At 57.2% G+C, this 11,437-nt stretch overlaps 2 protein-coding genes across 2 annotated transcripts; both read left to right on the top strand.

Annotated features, from left to right (window-relative positions):
• The first annotated feature begins 186 nt into the window (after window positions 1-186).
• CIAO2B (cytosolic iron-sulfur assembly component 2B) lies at window positions 187-2,508 on the top strand. Its single transcript, XM_059998961.1, has 5 exons — window positions 187-407; window positions 568-645; window positions 930-1,055; window positions 1,514-1,559; window positions 1,973-2,508. Exons 1-5 carry the CDS (start codon window positions 264-266, stop codon window positions 2,068-2,070), a joined length of 492 nt encoding a protein of 163 aa, XP_059854944.1. The 5' UTR covers window positions 187-263; the 3' UTR covers window positions 2,071-2,508.
• Window positions 2,509-7,492: 4,984 nt separating this feature from the next.
• RRAD (RRAD, Ras related glycolysis inhibitor and calcium channel regulator) lies at window positions 7,493-10,735 on the top strand. The gene is made up of 5 exons (XM_059999182.1): window positions 7,493-7,596; window positions 7,814-8,198; window positions 8,859-8,932; window positions 9,059-9,263; window positions 10,083-10,735. The coding sequence occupies exons 2-5, from the start codon at window positions 7,829-7,831 to the stop codon at window positions 10,358-10,360; spliced, it is 927 nt and encodes a 308-aa protein (XP_059855165.1). The 5' UTR covers window positions 7,493-7,596; window positions 7,814-7,828; the 3' UTR covers window positions 10,361-10,735.
• Window positions 10,736-11,437: the final 702 nt, after the last annotated feature.

The following is an 11,437-nucleotide window of genomic DNA, read 5'->3' as shown; positions in this document are numbered from 1 at the left end:
GCCTGCGGCGCCAGGCACCCTCCCGGTTCGCACACCGTGGTCCCTTCTCTGTGTCTTTGTTGGAGCGCTCGGCATTTTCTCGGATCCGCGTAGAGAGCGCGCTGAGGCAGCCGCCCCACCCAAACCGCAGGCGGCATACCAGCAGGGCCGGGTGTCCCTCGCGTTACCCCGTCGCCACGCCACGCCACGCCCCCTTCCCGTTCCCCGGAAATGCACCGTAGGAGCGGAAGCGCCCGCCTGCAGTTGCCGGCAGCAGTTCCGTGATGGTGGGCGGCGGCGGGATGGGGGGCGGCCTCCTCGAGAACGCGAACCCCCTCATCTACGAGCGCTCTGGGGAGCGGCCAGTGACCGCGGGCGAGGAGGACGAGCAGGTTCCAGACAGCATCGACGCGCGCGAGATCTTCGATATCCGCCGCTGCCGGGCGCGGGCGGGTTCGCGGGGGCCTGGGAGGTGGTGGGATGAAGTGATGTCCAGTAGTCGGTGGAGCTGTAGTAGGGCCGGGCAGTCCCGGAGGGGGGTTCTGAGTGGGCAGAGGCGCAGAGTCCCCTTTCCTTCACTTGCCACATCTGATTCGCTCCATCAATGACCCGGAGCATCCACTGACGCTGGAAGAATTGAACGTAGTAGAGCAAGTCCGGGTTCAGGTGAGTCACTCGCAGCGTCCAGGGGAGCGACTTGCTCGGGAGAGTGAGAAGGGCTCAGCTGTGCACCAGGGGCCTGGCGTTCTCTCAGCTCACGGACTCCTCAGGGGATCTTTGGAACGGGTGTGTGTGTGTGTGTGTGTGTGTGTGTGTGTGTGTGTGCCCATTTTATGGATGAGGAGACTGAGACGCATACTGATTAGATGACTTACCTGAAGCAACAAACTAAGAAGAGGGTCAATGGGCTGGACGGGCCATGACTCCTAACATCCCACCTCTCCAACCAGGTGAGCGACCCCGAAAGCACAGTGGCCGTGGCCTTCACACCCACCATTCCGCACTGCAGTATGGCCACACTTATTGGCCTGTCCATCAAAGTCAAGCTTCTGCGATCCCTTCCCCAGCGTTTCAAGGTAAGGTGGAACTGAGCCCTGGGGGTGGGGCAGGCATGAATGTCTGCTACTGAGGAGGACATGGAGAGCATGAACTTGAACATCCGAGTGAGATCTGGAAGGATCCCAGCTAGCAGAGATGAAACTGGGAGGAGGCTTTCCAGTTGGATGGGACAAGACTAAAGACCCAAGCTGGAAAGTGCAGAAAAGTAGTGAGGAGTGTGGCAGGAAGGGCAGTAGGGAGCTGTAGATAAGTTTGGAGCAGGGATGGGACGCAGGTGGGCCTTTAAGTCAGCAGCAATTGACCAGTCCTTTGGGTAGAGATGGAATGGCTGTGAGTGGGTTTGGGGTGTAATGGAAGGGCCGGAGTCCAGAGGCATGATTAGGAAGAAGGATCAAATGGAGGTGGTGAGTGGGGAGAGGGGAAAAGGGGGTAGCCAGGTGTGTGAGTGCTCAGGCCCCACCTATCTCCCTCCCAGCTGGACGTGCACATTACACCAGGGACCCATGCCTCGGAGCATGCAGGTAAGTATGGGCTGGTGTTGAGGCATTAGTCCGGAGGCTCCCCGCTTGCCATGGTGGTCTGTAGGGCAAGATTAGGGGGACGGTTGGGGGTTTGGCAGTAGGTGGGTGACTCCCCAGTGGAGGTGGCAGCCTAGACCTAAGCTGGCCTGACTTGAGTGTCCTGTGTTTACCATGTTCTCCCACTCCTGCCCTCTCCCTCTCCTAAGTACACAGGACCAGGGTTGTCAGGCTTTATAGTATAGGAAGCAGACATGAGTGGCCAGGTGGGAAGGGGTCACAAGAAGGTAGGGTAGGTGTGGGCTCAGGTGGTTGGGGTAGCCTGACCAAGGTTTGGGATCCTGGGAAGGCGGCGACAGGAGGGCTTTGTTGGTGGGGGTATAAATATATTTCACCACTCTCTTCTTTCCACCCAGTGAACAAGCAGCTTGCGGATAAAGAGCGGGTGGCAGCCGCCCTAGAGAACACCCACCTGCTGGAGGTTGTGAACCAGTGCCTATCAGCCCGCTCCTGAGCCTGAATTTTTGCTCCCAGCCCCACGCAGGGCTCATGGCCTTGTTTTCTTGAACCACTGACAATAAGAAACTAACATTTTGCATTTTGTAATAAACCCTTAATTTATATTCATTTCCCAGCATGCTTGAGAGTCTTTCATCTCAGTGGGGGTCACTCCGGGTTTGGGGTAGGGGTGGTAGTGAGTGCCTATACAGGCTGGGTCGATGAGGTTTGGTTCATTTTTTAAATTTCTCCCAATGGTTTGATTAGGAAAAGTTGCAAGTATGCCAAAAAATTGAAAGAATATTGTAGTGAACACTTTTGTATACCCACCACCTAGATTTAACAGTTGTTAACATGTTGCAACTTTGGTTCTATTTATGTGTGTGTAGAATATAAATATACTTGAAAGTAAGCTGCAGACACATGACCCTTCACTTCTCGGTACTTCATCCTGTGTCTCCTAAGAATAAGCCTGTAACCACAGTACTGTTATTTGGCCCCTAAATGAACAATTCTCTGACACTAATATCTAATATCCAGGCATGTATGAATTTCTCCCAAAACGTCATTCATAGTTGTTTTTTAAGTCAGGCTCCAGTCAAGTTTCGTGTATTGCATTTGGTTGTCATCTCTCTTTAGCCTCTTCTAGAACTGTCTCCCTGCCTCCCTACCTTTTAATCTTTCTTGACACTGACTATTTTGAAAAGCCCAAGTGAGTTGTCCTGGAGAAGTCCCACAGTCTGATTTGTTGTTTTGTCTGCTGTTGTAAACTAGAAGTTGGTTGAGTTCAGGTTTGAGTTGACTAGTGAGAACCTTGCCCAGGAGTGTGTATGTATCCTTAGCATCCACCAGTAGCTGTGAGATACCAGCTTGTCCCCACTGTTGGTGATGATCAGTTTGGTCCCCTGGTCAGGGCAGTGCCAGCAGATCTCTCTGCTGAAAGCCATCGGAAGCACTGTCTCCACCAGCAGCCTGGGAAACGTGTGGCACCCCAGGTGCTCAGGTCTGGGGCCTCTGCCTCGCCGAGCACAGTTGGTCACCAGGATAGACGGTGGGGCTTAGGCCTTGGATCAGCCAGTCAGGAGTCCTAATGTCACAATCCCCTGCCTGCATTTCCTTCTTCGAGGAAAAATGCGGATATTAAGAAGACTTGCCCACCTGGTGGGCAGAGGCCTCAGCAGGGACCCTGGCCGCTTGGCAAGTCTGTTCTTGGGGGCCTTCTGACGACATTGGACCTGTCCTGAGAGTGGGCATTGGCCAAAGGTTTTATATATACTATCTAGTCCGTCAGTCCTCAGGCCAGCCCTGTGTGGCCGCTGCTGCTCTTTATCATCTCTGTTCTGCAGATGAGGAAAGAAGAATCTAGAATAAGTAACTGACTCCCCAAGACCTCCAGTTAGGGAGTAGAGGAACCTCAGCTGGTCAGCAGGTACTGCTCAGCTGGCAGGGGGTGCTGTTGCCTAGCTGGAGGGGCCTACGCCCACCTCCAACCCCCACTTGCAGGCGGGAGTAGCTTCGCCACCTAGTGACCGAGATCTGGCTGCTCAGAGGGGTGAAGCCATCGACCCATGTCACCCAGTTTCTTCATGTGTCATGTGGGGAGACACAATAGCTTACGACTGCTCTGGAGATTTAAAATGGATCTGGGACCATTTCAGGTGATCTTCCAGGCAGAGTACCTCCCATTTCCACAGATGAAGAAGCTCAGTGCTCCAGAGAGGCAGGAGGCCCCCCGGGGCCCCGCAGGCCCCAGGGAGCCTCCCCAACCACCAATACCCAGCTGTAGGCTTTACGACGTGTGTACTTCTGCACTGACAGCCCGCTGTGTCTAGGTGTCTGTGGTGTCTGTGTTCACCTGGGGGTGGGAGGTCACGGGGGAGGCAGGTGTCACTGAGTCATTCAGCTGACTCTCCTGGCAGCCAGGCCACGGTGGACGAGGGTCATCAAGCTGCTCGTATCCAGCTGGCATATCAGATTGTCCCCTTGTCAGTCTTGACTCATCTGTGCGTGGCCCACGGCTGCCTGCAGGGACACCATTTGTGAATCCTGGGCTAGTGCCCGGGGAACTTTCTGGAATCCCAGCTGCTGTCTGAGAACATGGGGGTGGGAGGGGTGGGGTGAAGTTTTAGGTCCCTGAAGCCCTGCACCAGGGGTGTGTGGCTGTGCTGTTTCTGGCCTGTGACTTCTCAGGCCTCGGTTACCATGTCTACAAAATGGGAACAACAAATCATAGCTGAGTGAGACGGACCCAGAGATTAGATGACATGTACGAACAGGCCCAGCTATGTCCATTTTTGCTCATCCTCATTCCCAAAGCACAAGGGCCTGGCACACAGTAGTAGGTATTCAGTACAGGTCAGTGGAATGAATGAATTGAGACTTAGAACAGAAGAACTGGGGCATGGGAGCTGTGGTGTAAGGACGGCCGGGAATATTGAAATCCAGCCAAGTTGCCTTTGCAGCATTTTGCTACCCGAGAGAAGGGGAAGGGCATGGGGTCCCACAGAGAAAAGGTGGGTATGGGGGAGAGGGGAGAGGTATCTGCATCTGCCCCTCTCCTGGGCAGACCACCATTCTGGAGAGAATGGAGCAGAAGCAGGAAAGAAGAAGCAGGAGAGGACCCAGGGATTCACTCAACCTGTCCTGTCCAACTATGGGTGATAATAAAAGTGTTCATATCGAGATATTACTATAGGCTAGACATGTGCCAACCACCTTACCTCTGCATTTTGTGTTATTTATATCTTATAACAACCCCCATGAAGACATTATCCCTGTTCTACACAAGCGGGAACTGAGGCTCGGCCAAGCTAAATGGGCAGGGGTGAAACAGCTAGTGAGGTGCAGAGCTGGGATTCGGAGGCTGGGCTATCCTAGGGGTATTCAAGCCTCAGTTTGCTCCTTCTGGGCAGCCAAGCTCAGCCCAGAGAACTGAGAGGACCAGGAGGTGGGAATGGGGGTGTTTCAAGGTCATGTCCTGGTACGGTTCCCCGGGCCCCTGGCCATACCGATGCTTGTGATGGGTCTGGCCTGTTGCAGAATGCTTGGGGCCTGAGTGGCCCAATGTGGATGCAGTTCCCTTGGCAATGAGGAAACATTGCTGAGGTCAAGAGCTTAGATTATCAGAGGGGAAACCCAGCCCTAATTCCTTGCATGGCTCCCTGCTTGGAAGGACCACAGCTACCCTCCACACCCACCCTCTGTTGGACATCCAGGGGCTCTTGTCAGCAGCAAGGTCATGTGTAAGGTGGTTAGGAGGGGCCATAAGCAGCCCAGCAGCGTTCCTGATGGGAAGTAGTTTGCTGGCTCTTAAGACTTTTGTTCCTTTTGTTTTGCTTTGTTGTTTTTTAATTTTTTGGCCGTGCCACACGGCCTGTGGGATCTTAGTTCCCCAATTGGGGATCGAACCCGTGCCCCCTGCACAGGAAGCGCAAGGTCTTAACCACTGGACTGCCAGGGAAGTCCCAAGACTTTCGTTCTTTAACAGAAGGCTTAACCCATGACTCCCTCTTCCCTCTGGATCTCGTCCAGGAAGCTAGAGCCAACATGGGATTGCCCAGGCCTCCAAGACCCCCCAGGCCATGTGAAGAACACAAATAGATAGATCACCCCTCAGTCCAGGCCTTGTCTAACTTTGAGGACCTCAAGTACCAGAGGGGCCTGCATGAACCCTCTTAACCAGGCCCTCCTCATTCCAAGGCCCTCTCAGATGTTGCCAAGGAAACTGATGCAGCAGTCAGACAGACCTGACCCAGGTCTCCATGACAACCTACAGCAGCCCACTAGGATCCATCCCTCCGTGATGTCACCTGAGCCCTGAATGGGTGCCCCCCACCCCCACCACACTCGTCACAATCATACGTCACTCTAATAGCGAGTCCCTGTCACAAAGTACCTCACAGCGTGCCTGTTCCCAGTCTCCACACACCCCAAACATGAGTAAGGCAGTTTACAGCTGGCCACCCTGAGGCTGGGAGGGAGGCAAGACCCAGGAGCCTGGAGGCAGATTCAGGACTAGAGCCCAAGCCTCCCCATTACATCTCCTCCCCTCTGTGCCCCAGCACCCTCCCTGGGTTGAGGAGGGGCTGATCTCTGGATAGTGGTAGCACCAAGTGGTGGCTAAACCCCCACCCCGCTGACCCCATCCCTACTCTACAACTATGCCCCACCCCGCTGACCCCATCCCTACTCTACAACTATGCCCCACCCCGCTGACCCCATCCCTACTCTACAACCATGCCCCTTCTGAATGGGAGTCTGAACCTCCAGGCCCTGTGTGTGCCCTGAACTGCAGGCGCAGTCTGAGACTAAAGGGAAGGAAGGAGACATTGCAGACTCTTAGAGTGGCTGGAGCTGGACCCGACTCTGGTCTAGTCTCACCCCTATCCGCTCCTGCTGGCATCTGACACCTGTCTGCCAGGATTTCCCCAACTTTGGGCAACCTCCAGGCCAGGAGCAGAATGACCAGGGCCAGGTATTTTTAGCAGAGTTACAGGCAGCTGCCTGGAGGGCGCTGAGGGGGAGGTGGTGCTGACTTCATCCTTTTCCTTCTCTGGGCCTGTATTCCCTCCCCAAGGTTCAAGCTGTCCCTCTACCTGCACCACACTGCCAGCGGGCCTCCCTTCCTCGCCCCCTCCCCCAGCTCTCCAAGGGCCCCCAGGGGCTCAGGTGTCACTAACCCTCATCCTGAAGGGCAGGCTCATCAGGTGGAATCTCCAACTGCCAAGGGCAGGGATGCGAGTGGGGAAGGACCTGGTGCTGAGGCTAGAAGCCTGGATTTAGGGCCCCTAAATACCAGTGGGTGGGGAATGGGTGACATGGGCAGTGAAGGGTGAAGTCTGTCCGACCTGTAACTGGTCTACTTGCTTGGGCGACAGGCCAGGACTGGGAGAGAGGGAAAGGAGAAATCACTTTTAAAGGGCCAGACCTCAATTCTGCCCTAGTGGGGACTTGGCGCACTTGGCTGGTCGGGGCTTTCCCCCTGGCCCCCACCCGTGGTGGCACCCTCCACCTACATCGCCCTCCTCCGCACCATTCACGTGCTCCCTTTCCTTCTCCCTTTTCCCTCCTTACCTGCCCCCCCTCCCCCCCGCCCCCCCCCGCCGCCACACACACACACACACACACACACACACACACACACACACACACACACACACACACACACACACACACACACACACACACACACACACACACACACACACTCAGACCGGGCTGTTGTCTGCGGAGTCTGCCCCTGCCCCGCCCTGGCGGGTGAAGCGGGGGCTGGGTGGGTGTGAGGTTCTAGGAGGAGGGCGGGGAATCCCCCTCGGGAGAGGGGGACGGACACGTCAGCCCCCGGACAGCGCAGTCCTGGGCGAGCGCGGGGGTGGCGGCGGGGGCGGGCAGAGGCTTAAATAGGCGGCTCTGGAGCCCGGACCCAGTGCGGACCGAGAAGGCAGCGGCTGCGACAGCGTCGAGTGTCCGAGCCTGGGTCTGCGAGTGGATTGTATCCGAGCCCGGGACTTACCTAGTCCTGACCGCGTCCGTGTGTGACTGGGTGAGTGTCCTGGCAGAGCAGGGTGGGGGTGGTCTCACCGTCTAGGATGAACGAGTCAGGAGGATGGGTCACAAGTCAGGGCGCAAGGACCTTCTGCGGCATGTCCTGGGCCCCGAGCATCTTTCTTGACCCGTGGTCGGGCAGGCGCGTCCCGGGTCCAGCTTCCCACTCCATCTCCACCGCGGCTCACGCGGCCATCTGGATTCCCGTTCCCCAGACGGCGTCCGACGCGATGACTCTGAACGGCGGCGGCAGCGGAGCGGGCGGGAGCCGCGGTGGGGGCCGGGAGCGCGAGCGCCGTCGGGGCAGCACACCCTGGGGCCCGGCGCCCCCGCTGCACCGCCGGAGCATGCCTGTGGACGAGCGCGACCTGCAGGCGGCGCTGGCTCCGGGAGCTCTGACAACGGCCGAGGCTGGGACTGGGGCCCAGGGTCCGAGGCTGGACTGGCCCGAGGGCTCCTCCGACTCGCTCAGCTCAGGAGGCAGCGATTCAGACGAGAGCATTTACAAGGTGCTGCTGCTGGGGGCGCCTGGCGTCGGCAAGAGTGCTCTGGCGCGCATCTTCGGTGGTATAGAGGACGGGCCTGAAGCAGAGGCCGCAGGTGAGGGGCTGGGAGGGACTGTTCAAGGGAGGGGCGAGCACAGGGTTAGGACTGGGAGCTACAGGTCTGGGGACCAGGATTAAAAGCAGCAGGTAACAGCGGGATTCTGAAGACACTTTGAGAATCTGCCTCTACCTACGCCTTTCACAGATGGGGAAACTAAGGGAGAAGGTACCCCAGCCCTTAGTAGGGAAAGAAGTGCTTAGAGTAGAAGGGCATACGATTAATTACTCTGTAGTCTGGGACAGGATATCCCTCCCTGCCAGGACGGGCAAGAACCCAGCCAGAGGGAGTTTCTAGGAGAGGAGACCTAGGTAACCAAGGTCCCCAGGGGATGTCTGTTCTAACTCAGGCCACTGTGGTCAGAACCACCCTGGGTCTCAGGCTACAGGAGGGCAGGGAGCACAGGAGTGGCTACCCAGGACATTGCTAGCTTGGGGAAGGGGTGCCTAGGTGGGGGCCAGGCACACCGTGCCCTCCAACCCCCCATTTCTAAGCCCTGTCACTTCTGTTGCTACACAGCAGCCATCAGTGGAGGAGAAGGTTAGGAGGGCTCTGGGGAGGAGTTGAAGGGTGTGGCCAGAACAGGAAACCTGGTGTATTGGAGGAGGGGGCCTCTTGGCAGCCAGCAGGTAACCTGACTACTGGTCTCCTACCTAGGGCACACGTATGATCGCTCCATCATGGTGGATGGAGAAGAGGCAGCGCTCATGGTCTATGACATTTGGGAGCAGGTAAGATGCAGGCTGAGACCAGGACAGGGTGGGAGGGGTGAGCTGGGGGTAGGGACCTGCTGGGAGTGACAGCCTTGTAGCTGGGGCGTGAGGACTATTGGGTAAATATGTGTCTGTGTTCCCTAGGATGGGGGCCGCTGGCTACCTGGCCACTGCATGGCCATGGGAGATGCATACGTCATCGTGTATTCAGTGACGGACAAGGACAGCTTTGAGAAGGCCTCAGAGCTTCGGGTCCAGCTGCGGAGGGCGCGGCAGACAGACGACGTGCCCATCATCCTAGTGGGCAACAAGAGCGACCTGGTGCGCTCTCGTGAGGTCTCCTTGGATGGTGAGCAGGGAGTGGGTCAGAAAGGGAGGGAGATCCTGGCTGGGCTGTGGTGCACTCAGTCTTGACTCAGCTCGAGTCCCTGGGGATCATCAGTGGCTAAAAATGTTTAGGAAGAAAACTCAGGAAGATGGGGGAGAGCTTCTGCCCTCCCACAGGACTCCCAAAGACCTGAGTGCTGGGGAAAGGACCAAATGAGCTAGGGGAGGTGAAGGTTGCTGGACGCTGAGCTGGGCCACCTCAGAGCCCTCCTTTTCTGTCTTCTTTGTCCCTGGCCTGGCATATGAGGGGTGAAGAGAGTGCAGGGAATCAGGCCAGGAGTCCAGAGCCTGGATTCCAGGCCAGGGCCAGTCTCAGCGTAGCCTTGCCCTTGGGGAGCACCCCCCTCTTGGACTCAGCATCATCCTCTGTGGCCCCCAGACCTGAGCCCCGCAGAGGAACCAACCGTGACTTGGTGATGTCCCCCCATTCTACCCATCATTCATCATGATATAACATCAAGCCATAACACACTAAGCTGTTCAGCAAAGTTTTCATTTTGTTGACTACTACAGCACTTCCATTTAAATATCAAACTTCAAATTATTTCATAAATGGGTCTCCTTTTGTGGGCCTCTGTGAGCTACTTAAACGTGGGCACGCTCTGCCAATTGGGTGACCCAGTGATGCCTGGGCCCCTCTGTACAGGAGCTGGTGTCGTTGTGTTTCTGGGGAAGACCCAGGGATGTGGTAGTGCCATGGGGTGGCCAGGGTTTGAGTGGGCTGCTCACCCCCCGCCCCACCCTTTGTTTATTGACTTGTGCCTGTCCCCACCCACACCAGAGGGCCGGGCCTGTGCTGTGGTCTTTGACTGCAAGTTTATTGAGACGTCGGCTGCGCTGCACCACAATGTCCAGGCGCTGTTTGAGGGTGTCGTGCGCCAGATACGCTTGCGCAGGGACAGCAAAGAGGCCAACGCACGTCGGCAAGCGGGTACTCGGCGGCGAGAGAGCCTTGGCAAGAAGGCGAAGCGCTTCCTGGGCCGCATCGTCGCTCGAAACAGCCGCAAGATGGCCTTGCGTGCCAAGTCCAAGTCCTGCCACGACCTCTCCGTGCTCTAGGTCCTGGGGCACTCACTGTATTGTGCAGACAGATGGGCAGATTGGTGGGCTGGCCCAGCCAACTGCCCGAGGTACCCCAGGGCTGGCTCAGACTCTGGGTATCCCCCACCTCATGGTCGTGGACAGAGAGACAGTGCGGCCCAAGCAGGTGGCTCCCAGTGGCCGTCAAGGGCTGCGCCCACAGAGATGCCTGTGCAGGCCCATGTGCATCCCACGCAGCAGCCTGAGCCCAGCCTGTGGAGCAGGCCTGTGAGTGGGGAGAGGACTCTGCCTTTCTCTGCACCCGTGGTGTGCATGCCCTGGAGGGAGGCTGTTCAGTGCCCTGGCTATTTGTTTACATGCAGATTTTTGTAATAAAGACTATTTCCTGATAGGTCAGGGCTGTTGACTCTGTGTTTCCTTTGATTGGGGGGCTGCAGGAGCAGGAAGCGTTCCTGAAGTTGAGGAACATACGAGGCTGGTTCCTGAAGCCGCCCCACCCTAGTGTGTGGCCTTGACTATTCTAATGTTTGGGCCCAGATATAGCCAGCTGGGTCAGAGGGGCAGGGGTGGGTGGGGACCTGGTTGGGGAGTCTAAGCAGCAGGAAGAGACATGAATCCCACCCAGCCCGTTATCCAGATTCTTCTGAGCTGGAGCCTGGCATTGCCTAGCTGATAAAAGGCTCAGTTACCCCACTGTATGTCAGGGAAATGGAGGCTGCCCAAGGGACCGCGTCCTGCCCCGGGTGTCATGGCCAAACAAGAACCCTGGGTCCGGCTCCTGGGCGGGTGTCTCTGCCCTGCTCCCCACTGAGGGACTGGAAATCTGTTGAGGTGGAGTGGCTGTGGAAGGCTTCTGAGACTCCCTGGCTGGAGAAGGAGGCCGCTGGTTTGTTAAGGCTGGGATGAGCAAGGCGCACTCAGGCGGACTTGAGTCCACATGTCTCCCCACCTCCCGGCTGAGGTTGGCCTACTAGGAAGGGAGTTGGGGACGGAGGACAGGGAGGGTTCACTGTTCTCCCCGCTGTGCGTGGCCAGGCCAGAGCATCCCACGCTCCGCATTGGCTAATGTGGGAGCAGGTCCCTGGAGCCCTCCTT

This window comes from Delphinus delphis, chromosome 20 (genome assembly GCF_949987515.2).
Source record: "Delphinus delphis chromosome 20, mDelDel1.2, whole genome shotgun sequence".
Classification (NCBI taxonomy): Eukaryota; Metazoa; Chordata; class Mammalia; order Artiodactyla; family Delphinidae; genus Delphinus; species Delphinus delphis.
Note: the sequence above shows the minus strand (reverse complement) of the source record. Positions and strands in the feature narration are given on the sequence as shown.